Source organism: Gossypium hirsutum, chromosome D10 (assembly GCF_007990345.1).
Source record: "Gossypium hirsutum isolate 1008001.06 chromosome D10, Gossypium_hirsutum_v2.1, whole genome shotgun sequence".
Taxonomy (NCBI): domain Eukaryota; kingdom Viridiplantae; phylum Streptophyta; class Magnoliopsida; order Malvales; family Malvaceae; genus Gossypium; species Gossypium hirsutum.
Window position 1 is genome coordinate 59,091,384 of NC_053446.1, and position 22,426 is coordinate 59,113,809.

Sequence of the window (22,426 nt, forward strand, 5' to 3'; positions counted from 1 at the left end):
AAAAAATTAAAATTATAGTTTTTCCCTAAACTTATTTTTTGTTGTATTTAGAAACCTAATTTCCCAACATGAAGAAGATAACGAAGAGAGGAAAATGAAATAGAATGGAGTTGAATCCTCTGTGGGAAGTCATTTCTCATCTATTAATAGCCTTTTAAACGCGATCTTCCATTGTAACCAATCATCCATAATCATTTTGTTTTCCACTAAGAAAACTACTTGTTCTAATCCAATCAAACAAAATTTGGACATCAAACTTATCCAATTTTAGTTGCTATTTTTTCCTGATTTTCCGATAGAAGCCACCAACTTATGGTTTCTTTCAATTTAACCTCTAATTGTTCCAAATCATTGAGTTTCAAGAGAAACCAGGTGTGACATAAAATATGTTATTGATTCCTATACTTTGATCAAAATTGAGATTTAGTCCAGATAACTAAAAATTTAAAAATTAAGTATTTTACTTTTTTGATTTAAAAATATTAGTCTAGTCAATAAAATTGGGAATTGCCAAAATTTGTTAACATGACATATGATTAATCGAAAATAAACATGTTAAATTGATAAAATTTGACAGAAACTACTGACGACATAAATGATTGGACAAGTATTTTTAAATTGAAAAAGTAAAATGATTGAATTTTTAACTTTTAATGTACAGGGACCAAATATCAAAATTTATACAAGTACAGGGACTAATCTTAGAAATATATTTCCAATTAAAACTTAAAGGAGATATTGGTCTGTGCGGTGGGACACAATGTTTCACGCGTAACCTATCAAATCAAAGTCACAGTAATAAAATTCCAAACCCTATCCCCTATCCCCTCTTCCTCTTTTTATTATTATTGTCCACCATAATAATAAAGGAATAATAAATAATTATTTATTATATAAATATAGAAGTAATAATTGGGATATATGGCATCGGTTCCGTCCTTCTCTCCGACTTTTTCCCAATCCCAAAATCTCCAAACCCTAACCCTATCGAATCATTAATTTCTCATGAAATTTACTCTCCTTTTTTGCTTCCCTCTCTCCCTTTTAGATTCTCCTCTCCTCAAACCCTAGCTCCTATTTCCCCCCCTTCTTTCGATTGGTATAGCCCCCGCGAAAAGCAACTTCCGCTATTCTTTTTTTTTTTCCCACCATGGAAGGCTCTGTGGTGGAGGATCTCGGGGCGCCGGACTCGTGGGAGGTGGCCGATTTGGACGCTACAATGAGCCGCTTGATGCTCTCTTCTAACAAAGAATCCAAGCCGGAATTTCCCGATGCTACTTCTTCAGCTTCTGCTTCTGGTTCTCCGGACGAGAAGGTGGTTTCGGAGGATGCCATTAACGAGGTTGATCAGTTTCTCCGCGAGGCAATTCAAAACCCCCGTGAGCGCCTTTCCAGTAAGTCTCTCTCTCTCTCTCTCTCTCTCTCTCTCTCTCTCTCTTCTGTTTGCAGAAAATTCATTAGGGTTCTTGGATTTAGGGATTTCTGTTTGGAACAAGAATGGTAGATAATAGGATTATTGGACATTCAAGCTGTTTGTTAACCCTTTTTTTTTTATCTTTTGTTGTTTTCTCTCCCTATGTCTAACCAGTGTGTTTCTTCACTGGACCTTATCCTAGTAGCTTCTGAACACCTTTGATTGAAAAACAAAATTGGGTATTGAATTCTTCTTGGAACTAATCATGTCGTTGGTGCATATGCGGTATTTAATAATTAATATCCTAAATTGCAACATTCTAATCAGGCTTTATTTGTAATGTTCGATTACAAATGAGTACTTAACTTTGAATTTGTACATTTGATATGCTAAGGTTGTTAAATTGTAATAGTGAATTTGATATGCTAACATGGCTGGTGACCCTTGCATAACTCATTATGTTCCAATGACTAGAATGAAGCTCGTGAACTTAGTCAGGTAACAAAGATATGATGAAGGGTCTCTTAGAAGATTCTTAGCATTTTATAGTAGCACAAATAAATTGTCTGCCTTTCAAAATTTGGCTATTTAAGAATGCATTTGGAGGGGTAATAAAGAATGCGTTGATAGCACAAGTTGAAAGTGGATCATATTTGAAATTGGATCATCAAAAAAGAAAATTAGGATGCAAGGCTAGTTCACTATTCTGATGCGAAAAAAGATGAATATGGAAGGTCTCTAACGCATTGCTGGAATAAGAGTCATAAGTCTACGAGAGTTCCATGACTTCTGGGCTTTGTTATGCAGTTGTTTCTTTTTTTATCTGGAATTTGTTTTAATTAATTAAAACTGAGAGTTGGAAGTGATGAACATCATCTTGAAATCAAGGCGTTATAGATTATTTGCTAAATATTCCTTCTGTATAGTTGAGGGGAAATTATTTTAGTTCGTTTCCCACTTTTGTTCAAAAATACACAGCTTTATAGATTATTTGCTAAATATTCCTTCTGTATAGTTGAGGGGAAATTATTTTAGTTCGTTTCCCACTTTTGTTCAAAAATACACAGCTTTTGCTTCAGTTGGTAAGGCCAGTTTGATCATATACCTTCTCTGGAAGGAAAAGCCATTTTTTTTTGAAAGACTAGATTCTTGTTGATAAATCTAACTCCATTAAATACTTCTCTTGGGATTCGGTAAATCTGAATTGCCAGAAAGGGTAAAAATTGTAAAATTAATAACTAAAATCTGCTAAAAATTGTCTTATTACTGCAGCCTTCAATGATTTCTTTTGAGCTGCCTGGTACTATTTGTTTCAAAAGTACATTTTCATGAGCAAGGATTCTAGAAAATCATCCTTTAAAAGCTTCTCTTGCTGAAGCCTTCTGCAAGTTTTATCTTTTTAACTTCCATATAGGGACTTTTAGGTTGGCTAACAAGAGAGATATGTTAGGGCTGCATGATGCGAGAAAGTGTCTGAAGTCTTTTTTTTTGGGGGAAAGAAAAGAGTCTAAAGTTTGAATATGATTGATTGGGGATGATAACCAGTATAGTGGCTTTTAAGTAAGAATGACTCCTTTACTAGGTAGTTAATATCACATTGATACTTTAGCTATTCATTCCTTGATAAGCTTTAAGTTCTTCATCGAATCTGCTACATGCCTTCTGCAAAGGAAGCTTTTTGGTTTCTTTTATGTGCTTTTTCTAGCATTAAAAAGTATGCCCTTTTGATTTTAATATTCACTTGTGAACTTGATTATTATCATTTTTTGATTCATTCTTTTAAGAGGAAAATATAGTCTTTCTTTACAGCTGTGGCTTTCATTCTTTTTATTTTAAAGCATCATATTCTGGCACTTAATCTTTTGACTGCTATAGTATCTTTGAAGAATGAGTGTGCTGTCTGTTTCAATATTTGAGCAAGAGTGCTTTTCTCTACTTGTGAACTGAGAATTCTTAATTTCTTTTGTTCAGTCCTGAGGATGGAACAAGATGTTGAAAAATTTATCCGTGATCCTAATCAGCAGCAATTTGAGTTCCAGCAGCTGCCTACATCATATTTAAGGTTGGCTGCGCATCGTATCGCACAGCATTATTCATTGCAGTCGATGGTTTTATTAGACAATAATTTACCCGATGGTTCTGGTTCTAGAATCATTGTCTGCAAGACTTCTGAATGTAGGCTTCCTCGTATACGACTGGCTGACATCCCTGTAAATTTACCATCAGAAGACCCTGGTGTTGTTAAGGTGGCAATTAAACAGAGGCCACAGAAAAGGTCTCAGCTTGTAAGCAATTCAAATTCAAATTCTATGAAGTCAAACAGCTCCAAAAGTGTGGAAGAGAGAAAAGAGGAGTATAACCGAGCTCGAGCAAGAATATTTAACTCTAGTAGTTCTAGCAGTGGTTCTGGTGGAAAACCACCAAGTGAACCAAGGTTTCAGGATGTTAACTACTATGGTTCCTCAGGGATGCCAAATATGGAAGAGAAATCTGTTTCAGTGGTTGCTGATGTAAATTCTGGTAGTGGTTTGATTGAATACTCTTCAAGTAGTAGTAGGTCGGCTAGAAGTAGGACAGAGAAGGAGCCAATTGGTAGGAGCAAACCACATAATAGGGTGGCCATCTTTCGGGATCGCGAGACTGACCGCAAGGACCCTGATTATGACAGGAACTATGATAGGTATATCCCTCTGTTTAAGTATTTTGTTTCCTGCAGGGTATTATGTTTTCTGATTTATTGCAGGGGTTTCAAACTTAGCAAGATTTATTGAAGTTAATATTGAAAGTTATATTGTAACTTGAGAGGGAGTTTTGCTCTCATAGAACAAGGCTTTAGAACAATTTTTCTTTACTTTTGAATTATGAGTGAATGAGTCTTGATTGATGAGTCCCCATTTATATCTTTTGTTCTGTCTGATCTAATCTTATTATTGCCAATCTTTATTCTTTAAATATCTTCTTTTTTCCCTCTATCCTTTTATAAATTCTCTTTATATGTTCCATTTCAAAACATTAGCATCCTTATATTTTTCTGATACGATTTTATTTATGAATAGCAAGTTTGATAGAGCTACTGATAATTTAGGACCCTTAATAAGGTTTCTAACAATAAAAAGATCTGCGGTTTTTGTTTTCTGTTGTCTTGCATGGTGGGAATATTTTGTTCCATCTCAAATTGAGGGAGAAAAAGTGAGATTTGGATAAAAATCTTAATGATATCAAATATACATTTAAATTCACATGCTGCTAAGATCAATGCTGGATTGACCTATTTCATTTGTATTTCCTTTCTACTTCTTGTTGTATATGCTACTTAGGTATTGCAAAGCCCTTTTTTCCTTCATGAGACAATTTTATGTAGTGATTGTTTTTCTTCAGGTACATGCAAAGATTTGATCCTGGGTTTGGGTTCAATAGTGGTCCATACACAATGCAACCTATGTACACCCCTGCAATTAACTACAACACCGAATTTCCACAACTTGGATCCACTCATCGGCCTCAAATAGCTACTGAACACCAACCTCGGCCTCTCCCACAACATATACCTGGGCCCTGGGTGGCTCCACCAACTGCTACAGGAATCAGTTATGGTCATCCTGAAACAATGATGCCTCCTTTTAATCCAAATCATGTTGGAGCACGCTCCACATCTGCCATATATCTGCATTCTTCTCAGTATCCTCTTCAGCGTCCTGGAATGCCTTTTATCCACCCTCATGAGCATGTTCACCAGCCTTTTTCGCAGGTATAGCAACTTCACAACTCTCATTACCAATGTCAGTAAATACACCCCTTTGGTTCGTTCTGATGCATATTTTTAGTCGCTATTTGTTAGTTAACCCTTCATTTTAAGGGGTTCAAGCGACATTCAGTTTTTCATCATCACTTGCAGCATATGCAGTGAACATTGTTTCGTCCACTATTTTTAATTTGGATCTTGAAAGTTGAATAACTTAGGATAGGCAATAGGTCAGTCTATGTAGAATTTACAATCATGGTTAAGTATGAATAATCGTTGTTCTCCCACCTAGAGACCCCTTCTCTTTGTCATTTCTCTTCCTCATTTCCATTCTGTCTTCTATATCTTAATTGCACATTCATTGATTACTCAAGAGATATAAGGTAGACCAATTAAAGGAAACGGTAAAGTCTATCATAAGCCAGATGCTTTCTTTAATTATGTCTAGAGGAATTGGCGTTATGTATTTGAGGGTGTATCAGATATTATGGGGTAATTAGATCTATCCCTAGGTTTCTTTTGCTACTCTGGCTCTAAGATGCCACAAATTCCTGCATATAACAATCAGTTTTGGAGACAGCAAGAGCACCATTGAAAAAGCAGTGAAGATTAGAAGCACATGAAAGAGAAGGGGAATGAGTAAGACTTGTTTTCGATTAAAAACAGAATTTACACATTAGTGAAATGAAATAGTTGTCCCGACTTTAAATTGTTAACTTTTTAAAATGTAAATATGCAGTATAGGTTTTTACAGAGAATATAGTTGTAGTTAGATGCACAAAAATTAAGTTGTAATTCTCAAACTAGGGGGGCTTGTATTTATTTGGGTGGACTGGTTTCTTGCATTATGTCTTGTAAAAAGGTGGGCGGGAGGGATAGGAAGGGACAAAAATTGAAAACAAAGTTTGTCTCATTAGTTTGCAGTTCTGATTTTGGTATTTGAATCATTGAATTATACAGCCTCATCAACATCAGCCTGATGCTAGTTTTGGATTAGCCCGGCCCCAGTGAGGGGCTTGGGCCATGCCTGCACCCTGCCAGTGAAACAATGATTTGAAATGTGATGAAGCAATGCAGTCTCGAGTTATGTAAACTGGCAGGAGTGCAGGCATAGAGGACCGGGGTGAACTGGACCATAATAATGAAGGATACATGGATCGATCCACTCCCCCGCAGTCGGTTTATGTTGGAGCTTCTATAACTCTGGTGAAGGTTGGAGTGTTGGAGAAGCTCATTTGGTTTGGGCATATTCACTGCCGTTGATGATGATGATGAAAAATACAGGAGCTAAGAATGTAATCAGTCATCAATGATGAAGGTATTTCTCACCATACTCCAAAGCAAACATGATATTAGGCACAGCATTTATTTTCTTTTGTAGGTTATTGATCCATATAAAAGTATGTTTTTACCTTACAGCTATACGAGGAGCCAAAGAGAAATGGGAAGATCTTGTTTCGGAGTCGACAAATTGCTTGTGTCCTATTGCCTATGGGTAAAAGCGTTTTGCCGTGAAATAATATGCCTTTACTGGAATAATAAAGTGGACCACATTATGTACCATATTACTATTTGACCCAGGTGTATTTTGAACCTTTTGATTACCATCTCAGCTAGTCTATTGATTTACTTGCATACACACTTTTGTTTTCTGGATATTTAGCTGCACAAGCAATGATTGGCTTCTTGTGTATGACAGAATGCTATATGTTGCTCTGTTTGAGAGCACAATTTGGCAGCAGCTTGTGAAATGGCTTTCTGGCTTTTGACTTAATACCATCAACTGTGCCCATTAAATATTCTACAGCTTAAATACTCTTTACAACTTTGGACGATAAGTATAAAATTTTGAAGTTAAATTCCTTTGTTTAGATTATTCAGTAGAAAATAGATCTCAAAATTACATGCTATTTGTTCTTTGCTGCCGCCAACAATGGATGGAGCAGTGGGTCAATGTTCCCTGCTCGTAGCAACGGAAAAGAAAAACTAATGAAAAAGTTGTGTGGCTCCACGCTAACATATCTTAACTTCAATTTGACCAGTTGTCTGTCCTTACAACTCTTTCTAGTAGTAATTGAACATGGATGAGGTTTTCTTTAAAAAGAAATTTGTTTGGTTTATAGCATGGAGTAGGTTTTGCTGGTGGTGTTATACGTATTATTTTTTTCTAGTTGGTACTTGAACTTGTATTCCATCATTAGATTGGTACTTTGATATTAACATTGTTAGTTTGTGCTGATGTGGTATTTCTTATAGTGACACGTTGTAACTTCTTAGTATACCATGTGGCATATATTAATTTTAAAAAATAAAACATCTTTTTAAAATCTAAACCAATTTTAAGAAGTATAATTTTTTTGGACCAGTTTAGGGGGCAAATTGTATATTAAGCTTTAAAAGATTAATATTGTTAACAAATTAAGGGTAATATATGTGAGGAAAATACAAAATCAAGTACCAATATATTTGGACAAATGCACATATTAATCCTTTATTTTAGTCCATTATTGGAAGAAAGTAGATGTATTCTTGGGTACTTTCCTAATGTTTTTAAACCCTTGAATTGCTGCAAGTATATTTTGTGAAGAAAGCGAAAGGGTGTTGGGCATGCCAAGGTTCATCCACGTCGGAGGAGGACCTAACCTTTCAAGATCCTTTTTTTCCATATTTCCAATAGTATCTTATTTTGAAATTGTTGCCTTTATTGGTCCTTGGGAAATCTTTGTTTTGCTGTAGTTGTGTAACATGGACCAGCTTTTAGTGAGGAATTTTAATAATCCGAGAATAGTTAAACATAAATAGTTTGTACAAATTTGAAGAATTTCTTATAAAATATAAAACTTCTTCAAAATAAACAAAAAGAATTCTTTTTTCTTTTTCAAAACAATTAATGTGAGTAGCAAAAAGTTATTAATTAAAATTCATTTATATTAAACTATGCGTAAAAAATAATACTCCTACCAAGTATAGCATAAGTGAACTGTAAAGGGTTTCCAGTTGAGCTAATAGGACTAGAGGGGTTTAGTTTAACCACAAAAACTAAAGAGCTTTATAAAATACAAAGATTATAAATGTTACACATTGTCCAAAACGTATTTTATCATAAGAGTTAAAATGAAACCCAAAATAATAAGAGAAAATTTACGCAGTGTAAAAGTTTTATACATTTTCATCATTTTTGTACAATTAACATTTTGATAATTAAATCATTAAGTTTGTCAATATAATTGTATTTGTCATACATGTATTTTTTTAATAAATATGATATTTGTACATACCAATCTAAATTATTGTCTATATTTAAGATCAAATTCTATTATAAATTATTGTACTTTGCATAAGTTGTGAATTTAGTCTATATATTTTAATTTGGTTAATTTTAATCCTTTTAATTTTCAAAAATGGTCAGTTTTAGTTATTGTATATTTCAAATATTGAAATTTCAATACTGACCAGTTAAAGTTTGCTATTAGTATTGTACTATGCCTAAAGTCTTGCATTTTTCGAATTATAAAATTTCAGTCTTGACGCAATCAACGTTCTTTAAATTCATAATTGATTTTTTTGTGAGTAATATGTGAAAATAACAAATTGGCATGACATTATATATGTGATAATATGTTTGCCACATCAAGTATTAAAAATATAAAACTTAATAAATTTAATAGTTACGGTTTGATCAAGTTTGATTTTAAAATTCATAAAGTATATGGACTAAAAATGACTAAATCTACAACTTATACATAGTACATGAACTAAATGCAAAACTTAAACTATAGTTAATGTTGAATTTTTTTACATAAAACAAATATTTTTTCACTTTAGTAGTTGAATTATCATTTTTGTTTCGCACAACAAAAAATTACCAATATAATAAATTTTTATTTGAGGTTGATAATTATTAAGTATAATGATTTATGTAGTCCTCTAATTTTACAAAAAAAATAGCCTTCCATTTAATATTTTATCTCTTTTAGCCCTTAAACTTATATTGTTTGTCAAATTACTTCAAAATGGATAGAAAAATTAACATCTATTAACTTTGTTGGCATGACAATCTAGGTGTCTGCTATATTAGCAATTAATTTATTTTTAAAAAAATTTTAAAAAATATATTTTTAAATTTTTATACTTTTAAAATAATTTTAATGGCTTATAGATTTTTAGGGTAAACTACATAAATATTCACCAAATTATAAATAAAAAAAATCATTTTAGGCAACCAAATAAAGAAGCTTACAATTTAAGCACCTACATTACATATTTCGATCATTTTGATCGCTCCAGGATAGAGAAAAATCTGACATGAATTTCTAAAAAAATTAAATCTAATATTTAAATTTCCATGTCAGCTTTAGTTTTTAAACCAAAACCAACAAAATTTAAACACTTATCTTCGGGGTTTTTTCTTCATCACCATCCTTCTTCAGTTGAAACCACCACCATCGGCGTCTTCTTTTCCAACATCAGCCTCCAAGATCTCTCTGACAATTATGCTTCTCCAATCGTTTCTCTGCCGTCAACTGCCATCTTCACCGCTTGAATCTTCTCCAACTTCCTCTCTTTCTGCTTCTCCAGCGATGGCTGGCTTCATCTCCTATGAATCCTCCAAGTGTTGCGGCTTTGAAAACTGTCAGTCACTCTCGGTAGCGATTGGGAATGCTCTGTTTTCTCTTATTGTTCATCATTACGGCCCCAAATCCCTCCTAGTAATTCCGTCGAACAGCTTCAAGACCAACCCACCAATACCATGTTCTGGACTCTATAATCCTTTTCAGCTTCTCTCTCACTATATTCCTATCATTTAATTTCATTTTTCGTTAATTCTTTATTTCTCTTTTTTCTTTGGCGGGGATGTTTTAGAGCATTCTCATGAACCTTCCTCGGGACTCTGAACTTGTCAGGCATCTCAAAGGCATTATTAAGTTTAGTTAAAACAGTCTGTCTGAAGTATTATCTTCAATTCAATGCATTGAAACCACTAAGACTATCACAAGGACAATCGTTAACGAAAACCCACGAGCTTATACTCTTAACGACTCCTTTTAGTACTTGAAACTGTGCCTTGTATGCTTTGAAACAACTGGAGTCTCATATTATTATAAGAAAAAAGGGGGATTTTTTGGGGGAAAAGAGCAATGCTAATGGTATTGGAGTCTCATATTAGGATGAATATTCAGCAATTCAAAATCTCCAAACATCATAAGCAAAATACATATAGATGAGTACCAAAATTTAGAAAATAGGCATTGCTAACTAAGAGGTTTAAAGGAAAAAAACATAATTCATAAAAGTTTTAATTCTAATGAAATCCCCTCAATAGAAGAACCCAAGTACTTTCCCACCTACATTCTTTCTTCTGGCTTCTTCATGGTCCATTATTCCAGCTGATGTTGTCAGCACTATGTACCCAAACTGCAAATCCATTATACAACTCAGTAGAATAGGGTAAAACAATCTTATGAAAGCATAAAATTATGAAGTTCAGTTTTCCGGCTAACCTGTCTTGATGGAAGCAGCCTGGCAGTCCAACCCTCGATCTCCTTCACTCCTACGTCGAAGCGAGGACTGATCACCCCGCACTTGTTCAGCCTTCCGTTCAGTTCAACTACAATTTTACCAGATCTGTGATCATCAACGTACTCAAACTCTCCAATGTAACCTGCAAATCCCAATGTTAGCATATCGATGGAACAAATATAAAGGTAGAGATTAGATTGAATGTTGAAACAAACCGTGCTTCTGCATGACCAAAAGGAACTTGATGATCACTTTTGAGGATGGCCTGATCATGACCTGCCGTTTGCCCCTCTTTTCTGCATTGTACATGCTCTTCAGTGCATCGTTCAAAACGCTGACCCTCACCATCCTTCTAAATACAAGCTGCTGCTGATTCTGCATCAAATTAAGCAATTATTTATAGTTTCTTTTAGTCTTTAGAAACTCAGTAAAACAACTTGAACATATCATTCTTCTAAACATCATTCTCCTATAATAACAACAGTATTTCCAGTGATCCAATATCTTATTCAAATGAAGAACCAACAAACCATCTTCTAATCCGAGCTTACATAGTGATAGAGGCAAGTGGAGGAAAATAGGCAACAACCCTAAACCAACACGACCCAACTCGAAATGATCTGAGTAAGGGTGGGTTTAGATGGGCGATTGGGTGCGGTGCGGTACGTTTAGCTTACTTTTTGACGATTGGGTGCGGTGCGGTACGTTTAGCTTACTTTTTGTCTCACGCTACAGTATCGCTACAGTATCTAATCTCACCGCCACCATTGTTTTTACACTAACCGCAGGTAAACGTACCACCTATCCAAACTCAACCTAAGTAAACAGAAATGACCCTATCCTGAAGTGAACAGAACCCACATTGACCTCACCGGACCCAAAATCCCGAGAATCTTGAAACCCAAAACTACCTAAACCTAAAATGATCGATCCAAAATAAACCGAGAATTTTAAAACCCGACCCAAAACCAACCCGAGTCGCTCAGTTGAAAGTTTGACGGGTCTAGTTCCAACCAATAAACCCAACTTCTAATCTAAGCTTACGTCGTATTAGAAACAAGCGAAGTAAAATAGGTTAAGGGCACCAAAAACTTTGTACCAGACGAGACAATAGATTCTTAACTTGCCCAGAGAACCCAAAATCCTTTCAGTTTCATATTGTGTAAAAGGATTGAAACATTAATGACGTAAAAAGAACGAAGATAAGTAAGATCTAAACCCTAATCGAATAGGTAAAATAGATCTTGCTATCTATATTCCATGACAGAACTGATACTCAAGAGGATAAAAAACAGCCCCAAGATCTTAAATCATGGAAAGAAAAGAGTGTGAAAGTGCCGATTACCTGAAAACAAAACCCGGCGGCCGCGTTTGGGTTAGTTTGAAAGAGTGTGCCCAATGAAAATGGCAGAGAGGTCGGCTGAGTGCTAGGTTTTCGGCTTTAAATTGAATTTTCAGATTTATGGGCTTGGGATTTACGTCGGCCTTTGATATACAAAGGCCCAAAATATAGCACTAAATTCTACTGTTTTAGGGTGTATATATAATTTTGATTTAATTTAATTTTTTAAGATTATTAATAATATTAATGATATTGATATGAAAATAAATGTAGTAATTAAAATTGAATTCGAGGCATAAATATGGGCAAAATACTAATTTTTTTTTTTAATTTACCGAAATAGACCCAGTATTTTATTATTTATCAGAATGGGCCTTTTCCCCGAAAATGTGTCCCGATTAGTGTGATATCAGGGGACGTGTTAGCAAAGCGCGCCCCCAGGGACGCGTTTTTCTGCCACGTAGCGCGCCCCTGAGGACGCATTTTCTCCCCGCGTGAACAGTGCAACGGTCATTTTTTTGACCGTTGCCCCCCCAACGGTAAAAAAAAACCTATAAAACCCCCCACCTTTTTATTTTTTTCATAAACTAATCATCTCTCAATTATTTTCTCAATTTTCTCTCAATTTCCTTCGAAATTTCTCTCAAATCCATATTTAATTTTAATTTGCTCTCAATTTTCTCTTAAATTTCTCTTAAATCCCTATTTTTAATTATTTTTAAAAAAAATTAATTTTTTTTAAATTTTTTAAATCGTAAAAATTTATACGAACTTAGCAATGGCCAGAGAATTGATTCGTCTTGATAACCAGCACATATCCGTCGAACAAATGAAAATGGTAAGTGTTAAATTTATTTTTTAAATATTATTTAAGATTTTTTATTTATGCATTTTTAGATAATTATTAATTTATTATTTGTTATAAAAGTCAGTAGATCGGATATTGGAATGCTATATCCGAAATATGCATGGTCCTCCATTACCGTTGTTAGAGAATTACCTGCGGAAAGCGGGTTTTTGGCATGTGGCGACGGTAGGCTGGGGATGCTAGCTGGACTTGAAACTGATAAAGCATCCTGCTTGAAGCGTTTTTATACTATTCGCTCAGAAACATAAACTCGAAATTATTTTTTCAGAACCTATTGTAACAAAAGCGCGTCCACGTGGGCACGATTTCAGAAATTCTTCTGATAAAGCATCCTGCTTTAATTTTATCTTAAAAACCTATAAACACGAAACCTAATATAATTTAAAAAAAATTATAATTAATTTAATTAAGAAACCCTAATCCCTTATTTGTTTAATTATTTCTTTAGAACCCTAAAAACAACCCTAACCCTAAAAACCCAAAACCTAACATAGGAGAAACGGCAAAAACGCGTCCCTAGGGGCGCGCTACGTGGCAACAAAATACGTTCCTGGGGGCGCGCTTTGCTTACGTGGCAACAAAGCGCGTCCTCGTAAGCGCGCTTTGTGTCCATGTAAGCAAAGCGCGCCCCTAGGAACGCATTTTGCTGATACATCTCCTGACATCGCGCTGACGGAAACTCGTTTTCAAAAAAAAGAGACTATTCCGGTAAATAATAAAATACCGGCCTCATTTCAATAAATTTAAAAAAAAACAGACCTTTAATGGTATTTTTCCCCATAAATACGGCTTAATTTAACAATTTTTTTAAAATTCTAATATTTAAAAAAGAGAAACATTTATAGAATCATAAAAATTTGAACCAGTGGGTATCATTTATAAACTTGGCCACCAAGAAATCCGGAAGGACGTCATGATATGAAGTCAATCAAACCTAAATTAAAATCAATATTATATTTTAAGAAATTAAGAATAACTTAGTTCAAACCCCAAAGAGTAGTATGATCATACCAGAGGGCTCAAAATTTCCTGTAATTCCTCGCCTTTTTCAGATCTGGGCGAAAATTTTCTTTTTTGGGTATGATATCAAGTTATAATAATACACAATGTACATTCCAATTCAATTAAAAAAACCTTTACATTATTACACTACTCTTGTCCTCCCGATGATGCCAAAATCAACCATTAGCTGATTACCGGCATCTCATCCACAAAAAGTTCACCAACTGCACCTTCTGAGGATTCACCAATGCTAGCGGCTTCAGCAATTCTAAGTGCCATCACGGCTTTGTATGTAGCCATATCCGCATTTTGAAGTAGCATCTGTGCCTGTTCGCGTTTCAGGATGGCCGATTCAACCGCTCTGGTTGCTGCACCTCTAGCTTCTTCGACTCTAACCATCACAATCTCTTCTTCCACTGCATCATGTTGGGCTGCCATGGCTGCACGTATCACAAAACATGAAACAAGGTTCTATTAACACTTAAACATTCACACAAAACATGAAAAACCATTCACACATTAAAATCAGAACAGAGCCTGTATAGTTGAGCATGACTGATATGGTCAGAGAATATAATGTACCCTGCAACAAACTCGGTAGCTTGCCTCTCCCATGGCTAGCTTGACGCTTAAATGACCTCCTTTTACGTAGAAGAGGCTGTGGAACTACGGGAGCCTTCTTGACCTGATGACCCTGTTACAATCCAACATTCATTTTGATCATATATCTACCAAAACACCAGAAAGAAGAGGTAGGGGACTGAACAGTAATGACGGATGGGATGCATATTTCAAATTTCAAGATATGCCAGGGAACAAAAAGGTATATAGCATGATAAGTTGATGACAATACTTCGTTCCCAATCACTAAAACGATATCTTCCCATTGCAGCAGAACAGAAATTCCAAATTCTCAACAAATAGAAAACAGAATATAAAACAAAGTTCAGAGAAAGAATATTTGGGTGCTCTGTATTAATCCTATCTGCAATATGGTTGATTCACAATCTGTTATTTTTTCCCTCTAAATTGTGTCACTATAGCATGGCATCATTGCATGCAACTGTTATGGCAAAAGATCATTTGACCAATAAGATACAATTCTATGAACTCATTGCATGACAAATTGTGGGAATCAGAACAAGAAATAGGACAATAAACCCTTTCAAAAGAAGTGCACTTTTCCATGCTAAACTTCCCTGAAAATTTCAACAAACAAATACACATACTAGGGACACAAGCTAGAATTTTCTTCATTTACAAAATGACAGTATAGTACAATGATGATATGATACATCGAAGGAGAGTTCAGTTTCCCAAATGAATCTACAATTATATTTATGTCCATAGAAAAATTCTCCATAAAGATTACCTGGAAGACTCTAAGCAATGGTGACCGTCTTTGCTCCTTTTTTTTCAACCAGTAAGCATGAACAGCTTCCACCACTCCTTTAATACCCAGATCAACACACAAATGAGCAGCAGCAGCAGATATATCATTTGAGTGATCATCTGGACTACAAAAATAGGCCTTCTCAAAAGCATCAATCATCAACTCGAAACAATCCTCCGATAGATGCTGGAGATGCCCATTTCCACGAAAAAACTCATAATTGAACTTCTTTAACCACTCCTCATCTTCTAAATCCATGTCATAGTTTGCAATCCTCTTTGCCAAGGCTCTTGATACCTCGTCACCATCAATAGAGATATATGAATCCGGTCTTCGAAACTGCACACTGGGTTTACCTGCATACCCTGAAACTTCACGAACACCAGGCACAGGGATCACCCTACAAACTGAAGCAGGCACATTGCGCTCACAACATTCCTTGTAAAGATCCTTGAAAACAACCCAGTCTTGACGGTTCGGGAACTCGAGCTTCCAGTTATCATCCCCAGGCCAAATTACAGCACGAGTGAAACGGTTGACTGAGCTTGGCCTCATAAATTTATCTGCCTTGAGAGAATACTTGTTTGACCTTTTTGTTTTAATTACAACAAGCCATTCTTTTGATGGAGAGAGCTCTAAAGACACAACTGCTCCTTCTTCCCTGTAACATCTATCTGGTTCGATGATCAATACATTGGCAGAGCATTGCGATGAATCCGATTCTACCTTGGGCACTAAATCTGATACGGAAGAGCTCATGTCGCTTAAGCTCGACGCTGAACCGTTGCGGGTTGAACTCCTAAGCTTGTTTTTCGAAACTACTGAGGAAAAAGGAATCCCATTTCTCCTACTAGTAATCAAATCAGACATGAGAGCTCCATTAGAGAAAGTGTTTCTAGCCCTCATTCTCCTAAGCGAACTCCTCCTCTTCTGAATGCTGCTTCGAACTGACTTCGAAGCTTTAAAACATGGACTCGAAACAATTTTGCAGCTGACTTTATCGATTTCAAGTGCAGTGGACTTGATTGTAGTCTTTGACTCTGAATTTTCAGAAAGAAGGCACTTTTGGACCCCATTTCTCTTCTTTTTTCTAGTATAAACAATCCCAAACATCTTATCTACAGTGGTGCCATTGTTTAGAGCTTCAGCTTTCATTTTCTTGGCCCGTTTCTTTGGAGTCTCTTCGTGGCCTAATCTTTTAGGCTTCCCATTTAGCTCGGCGACAGAGGATTTATTTACTTCACTCTTTGGGTTTTTTTTCACCGAGTTGTTGAATTCAACGCCATCGTTACTGCGCCTCTTGGGCTTCACTTCGCCGGAATCAGGCCGGAGTTGCCGCCCGGAACGAAGAACCCGGGCTTCCGAGCTCTTCATCCTGCAAACCCTTGTGGTCCGTTTCATCCCCACCGAAGGCATCGCCGTCCAGTGCTGCTGCTTCTGCTTGTAACCGAACTCCTCGGACGATCTTTTCCTACACCAACTCCACGTGTTGACTCAGTAACCGACTCGACTCAGACGAGTCCCGAAAAAAAACAAAAGCCAACCCCGAAAAAGCCCCCACTCCACCAACCACCTCGTGAAACCCAACAGAACGTTAACACATATTCAGCCAACAGATGACCCCCCATTTACGAAACGGACCCATACCCATAACTCAACTAGTTCACACACAAAAAAAGAAAAGAAAAAACAAATCGACAACTCGGGGAAACTCAGATCGTTTTGACTCAGCTACAAGGGAAAAAAAAGCTTTCTTTTTTCTTACGAAAGAAGGAAACTAGTAAAAGATAACTACAACAGAGTAGTGAGTGACTAACAATACCATACTAACAGAGATCGTTCAACTCCAGATAAAAAATTTTAAAAAAAACCCATAAATTAGACAAAAGAAAAAAAAACCAAAGATCTTTGAAGAGAAAAAGGGAAAAACTTAAAAAAATAGTCTCTCTCACTAAAAATTGAAGAGAGAGAAAGAGGGAAGAGAGAGTTATGGAGTTTCACGTAAATCTTGTCTTTTTTTTTAGAAGAGAGAGATGGAGGCTGCTAGGGTTTATGATGAAATGATAAAAAAAACCACTGAAGAGGGAAAATCTAGAGTGTCCAAAGGGGAAAAAGAATAATTTGGAAATGGAAATTAATTTGCCGAGTGATGGGAACCCTTGAATTTATGAAATGGACGGTTGAGATTATTGGGTGGATTCAATGACTGGGCCGTTTTTAGCCCTTTACTTTCCTCTTTTTCTTTATTTTTTGTCTACTGGTATTAAAGGGATATTTCGCTTCGGGTTGAGTGATGTGAAACGACTAAAAGAGCCTTGGGTGTGGTAGGATGCGGAAGGGTTCTGGCACAGCAGCAAGTCGAGGGCAAAACGGGAAGTTAATAATAATATGGGAATGGTGCAGAAAGAACTGAATTCTCAACATCTGCCATTGATTTAACACTAAAACTGAAAAGCCTCGTAAAGTGTATGACCAGAAGTAGCTATGTTTCGTTAAGCTTAAATCCATTTTTTTTTTATAATATTTGTATCTTAAATTTATAATTTTACCATATATCCAATGTCTTAATTATTATTATTATTTGTTTACAGTTAAATTAGATAAAATATCAAAAAAAAATTATGGACAATGTATGTCGTTTTCCTGAATTGTTGTATCAAGTTTTGAAGACCATTCAATTCCATTACCGTCTACGGACAAACAAAATATCAAGTGGAATTTTCAGCTAATAATTCTTTAAAATCCACCATCTATTTCACCCTGATAACTCACACGGACCTTTGTTTGTTTAAAAAGTAGGGAAATATCATAAGAAATCATCTTCCGTTTTTAGTTACCAACACAGGAAGTAAATCACAATCATCCAAGAATTCTACAGTTCATAGGAATAGGATAGTTTGAAATGTTCAATCAATCAATCAATAAGGGCTTAAGACATTTTAAGCCGTGGCCGGCTTTGTCTCGGCTTCTGCCGGAGCTTCTCCTTCCCAGAAGGTAGTCTTCTTTCCGGTCTTTGACACAGTTTGTAGAACCGCATCGGGTTGGACGTTGCCCTTCACAGTCACTTTCTGCTCCTTCAAATCTACTTCATATGATTCCACACCTGAATATGAATATTAGTCATTATTATGATTCTAATTCTTCAGCCAATATATGTGTAACTATGCATGTCTGGTTTGAGAGAAGAATTTCCCACCTGAATGCAAGAAAGAAGCTAATCCTTCACAAATCTACTAAATAAACGGGGGTATAAATATTATAGTTTTCTACTATAAAAAGGGTCAATCCGTACACTTGAGAGATCAGTCTCTAGCTTCAATTCTTAGGAATCGGTCCCTATAAGTACATAAGAGATCAGTTCTTTTCTGTTTTGCTTCAAGAACAGGTTGGTAGGATCAATCTTTCGGAAAATGCAACGCTTTTCAAGGGTACAAGGCATTTTCAAAAAAATGGGTAAGTTTTTTGGGACCAAACTATTATTTGTGATGAAGAATGCAAGAAAACAAATTCAAAAGCCACTTTTCTGCAAAACAATCGGATCTTAAATTAACCGGCTCCTCTAGTCCGACATAATATGCTTGCCTAGGAAGTAATTCTCAGGGAGACCAGTGGAAAACCACGGCAGCAACAGTTGTTGAAATTGATTTCACATTATGATCAGCAGAAACGAACAAGACGTTAAACAAAAGCAAGATCTACAACACACCTTGCATTTTCCCCAAAACTCTCTTCACGGCTCCAACGCAGCCCTCACATGACATACCAACCTTGAGAACAACAGTCTGCAATCAACCAAAAACAATACACAGTTTATAACATTATCGGAAAGGGAACCTTACAAAGCTGTGTTCAACGACCATGAACCAAACAAAACCAGGCCAAAACATATGATTAGATGTTTTTGAAAATTGATATAGATTATGGAAGCCAATCATGACCACTTATATTCTTTCCCTCTTTTGGCTAAGTGTTCATAAGAATGTGGTCGTTCAACCAACACAAGCAGAATTTCCACAAAAACCACCCACTCCGCCAGGGGCTTAGCAAAGGGTAGGCAGGGCCTTGGTCCCATTGGCTAAATGGGAAATTTTCTTTTTAGCCGCTCTAAAAAATCAAAACATTTAATTAAGCTTTTTTAGTATTAGATTACATGGAAAACTTACATTTTTAGCCCTTTTTAACAAAAAGAAATTTAACTTTGGCTCTCCAAAATTTTATAATTTTATCTAAACAAAATTCCCTGTACACATCAATAGAAGGTCAACTCAACCCTAAACCAGAAAGAAAGCCCTAATTCAATGAACAAAGCTAACAGATACTAATTACCACCATTTAGAGATTTCTAAACGCAATAGCTTACCTTATTTTCTCCCAAAACCCTTGAAACCCCAAAAATACCAAATCTATCAAAATTTGATATAACGATCGGAACTTGAATTAGGGAGAACCCCAAAAGACGGCCTAAAGTTTTAGTCTTTCCTCTTCTATTTTCAATCCAAAAATCAAACAGATAAAGACCCAGAAACCAGAAAGCAAGGATAAAATTCTCCCAACATACAGAAAACCAATTACAGATTTCGAAAAATTCAGCCAAAAGGAACGAAAAGAAACATGAGATAATTTGAATAAGAAAAAACAAAAAAGAAAAAGAAAAGTTACCTGAGACATAGCTTTTTAAGTTTGGAAATTCAAAGAGCGGGAGAGAAAAGGAGAAGAAGATAATTGTTGAGAATAAGGTATGAAGAAGCGAATATGGAAAGGGTAGAAATTTATAGAAGAACCATTGGAGGGCGGTGGACCATTTCTTCCATATTCAACGTAGCGTGATGTTCAAAGCTCAAACCACCAGCTGTTCCAACCATTTTCTACTACTTTTTTTTTATTTTGCTTTAGTCGTTGTACATTTTCTTTCAAAAAATTATAAAATTATCATCAAATTTTGAATATGAAAATTTTTAAATATTTTAATAATTATTTAAAATTAAATAAATAAAATATGTGTAATTTATCTTAAATATAAACAAATAATTTAATGTGTAAGCTTATAAAATATTTTCTCAAATCAATCCACTTAGCACTGGATAAGATGCGAGGTAAAAAACTGCTTAAAACAAACTTTTCACTTCTATTGAATTTTATATTAATTTCCTAGTTATTTGTATTTTTTATATTTATAGTAATTTATCATAATAATTATTAAATATTTAAATAAATTTTAACTCGATCATAATTAATTTCTAACTCAAATACTTATTGCAATTTTAAATATTTGTATAAAATCTTAATAATTTCAATAATTTCTTATAATTCTTAAATAATTTTCTACAATTTTTTTTTATAATTTTTAGATACTTGCTAACATGACAGTATAAATACCATGTCAACATGAGGTACATGTGACAACTTGCTTTGTCTGCCACATCATCACTTAACAATAGAAATGGATAAAAATTTTAAGAAAATGACCAGTTTGCTCTTTGATCTAACATATAAGGGTTAATTTGCTCGTTTTTTAATAGATGTGGCAAAATACAATCCGACTTCTAGTACAAGAGCCTCCTTAATACTTTAACCTTTAATCTTTGTATTTCAAATTGACATAATTTAACCCTTTACTTTTATAATGATATTAGCTGGTCCAAATAATTATTATCCTCAACTATTTCGGTTAAAATGCCGGGCGGAATTTAAAAAAAAATACACATTTAAACTTACCATGTTCTTATAGATTTTTATGTTAAGAATGTAATTTTAAGGAAAAAAAATATGTACCTATACATAAAAGGAATACCTTATAAGATTACGGGTAGAATGTAAGATTACATTATTTGGTTCATTTGACTAGAATGTAAGATTTATGTGTTTGGTTGACGGAATGTAAGATTATATACAAACTCATTTTAGTCAATTGTCCTTGTTATAAAATTTATTTTTTTAACAAGTTTAGTTCATTGAATATTTTTTTGTCTCATTTTCCATAAAATTATGATAAATTATTATAACTTTCACTTTTTATTACAATTTATATATTAATAAGTAAATATATGATATTGAAATAAATTTACAAACCATAGTTATAATAATTTATAAAAAGTGATACAACACCAATCATAATTATAATTATAATTATAAAAATAATTAATATAATAATAAATAAATTATTAAATAAAGTATAATAATTATAATCGTAGTTAATGACATCTACTGATTCACTATTAAGAAAAAAATATTTTGTTTTTAATTAGTCTTAAACTTTATTTAAGAGAAAAGCCTAAATTGATTAAATAATAAAAACAAAGGGCAAATTGGTCCAAAATTTAAGATTATGCCCGTAATCTAAGATAACCTAATGAAGAGGCTGTAACGAGATTACATCCTATATTATAGCATCTTAACACTATTTCGTAATGTGAGGTTACAGATGACTAGAATGTTGACAATCAAAACACTAAAATCTCATTCTGGAATGTTACCCTATACAAATGGTCGTAATATTACATTTGAAGAACCAAACGCCCGTTAAGAGTTTCTTTGCATGACGCATGTACAACTATTATGTTTTTCTGTTTTATATATAATGGTCAAATTATGTTCATATTTGGAATTTAGTATTTATATTTTAATTTGACACAATTTAATTATCTACTTTTACAATGACATTAGTTGGTCCAAATTGTTAACATTTTTAATGATTCTAGTTAAAATGTTGATGTGATTTTTTTTTTAAAAAAAGAGCATATTTTAACACACACCAAAAATCTATTTCGGCATGATAAGTTGAAATGAGTATTTTTAAGAAAAAATTTGACATAAGCATTTTAACTGAAATAATTAAGAGCGTCAATTATTTAGACTAACTAATGATATTATAAAAGGACAATTATGTTAAATTAAAGTATAATACTAAATCCTAAAATTTAAATATAGTAGTGGGAACAATGCTTAGCACAATCATTTGTTATTTGATATTATAAAAAAGTTTGATATTTAAAAAAAAATAACTGTGTCAATAGCTAGTAATCTAAAAAGTATAGAGATTAAATTTCTGAAAAAAAGTATGAGGACCAAATTCCAAATATACTAAGAGTACTGAGATTTGAAACTTATTTAATATTTAAAATTTTACTCTATAGTTTGATCCAAAA

The 22,426-nt window shown here is 34.3% G+C and overlaps 4 protein-coding genes across 7 annotated transcripts; 1 reads left to right on the plus strand and 3 right to left on the minus strand.

Annotated features, from left to right (window-relative positions):
• Positions 1-873: 873 nt before the first annotated feature.
• LOC107915691 (cAMP-regulated phosphoprotein 21) lies at positions 874-6,930 on the plus strand. 2 transcript variants are annotated; one of them, XM_041103452.1, is made up of 6 exons: positions 874-1,394; positions 3,386-4,094; positions 4,793-5,162; positions 5,725-5,795; positions 6,117-6,474; positions 6,576-6,930. In XM_041103452.1, the coding sequence occupies exons 1-4, from the start codon at positions 1,151-1,153 to the stop codon at positions 5,749-5,751; spliced, it is 1,350 nt and encodes a 449-aa protein (XP_040959386.1). In that variant the 5' UTR covers positions 874-1,150; the 3' UTR covers positions 5,752-5,795; positions 6,117-6,474; positions 6,576-6,930. The 2 variants fall into 2 exon arrangements, with proteins under 2 accessions (XP_040959386.1, XP_016700308.1); XM_016844819.2 differs by lacking the exon at positions 5,725-5,795.
• Positions 6,931-10,298: 3,368 nt separating this feature from the next.
• On the minus strand, positions 10,299-12,190 carry LOC107915690 (40S ribosomal protein S15a-1). 3 transcript variants are annotated; one of them, XM_016844818.2, is made up of 4 exons: positions 12,022-12,190; positions 10,892-11,051; positions 10,658-10,818; positions 10,299-10,571 (listed from the first exon to the last, which is right to left on the minus strand). In XM_016844818.2, exons 2-4 carry the CDS (start codon positions 11,022-11,024, stop codon positions 10,473-10,475), a joined length of 393 nt encoding a protein of 130 aa, XP_016700307.2. In that variant the 5' UTR covers positions 11,025-11,051; positions 12,022-12,190; the 3' UTR covers positions 10,299-10,472. The 3 variants fall into 3 exon arrangements, with proteins under 3 accessions (XP_016700307.2, XP_040959387.1, XP_040959388.1); XM_041103453.1 differs by lacking the exon at positions 12,022-12,190 and adding an exon at positions 11,228-11,995; XM_041103454.1 differs by lacking the exon at positions 12,022-12,190 and adding an exon at positions 11,776-11,794.
• A 1,615-nt stretch (positions 12,191-13,805) lies between these two features.
• LOC107915688 (uncharacterized) lies at positions 13,806-16,697 on the minus strand. The gene is made up of 3 exons (XM_016844816.2): positions 15,261-16,697; positions 14,471-14,582; positions 13,806-14,328 (listed from the first exon to the last, which is right to left on the minus strand). The coding sequence occupies exons 1-3, from the start codon at positions 16,695-16,697 to the stop codon at positions 14,072-14,074; spliced, it is 1,806 nt and encodes a 601-aa protein (XP_016700305.1). The 3' UTR covers positions 13,806-14,071.
• Positions 16,698-18,090: 1,393 nt separating this feature from the next.
• On the minus strand, positions 18,091-20,350 carry LOC107915689 (copper transport protein ATX1). Its single transcript, XM_016844817.2, has 3 exons — positions 19,941-20,350; positions 18,988-19,063; positions 18,091-18,384 (listed from the first exon to the last, which is right to left on the minus strand). The coding sequence occupies exons 1-3, from the start codon at positions 19,947-19,949 to the stop codon at positions 18,221-18,223; spliced, it is 249 nt and encodes an 82-aa protein (XP_016700306.1). The 5' UTR covers positions 19,950-20,350; the 3' UTR covers positions 18,091-18,220.
• Positions 20,351-22,426: the final 2,076 nt, after the last annotated feature.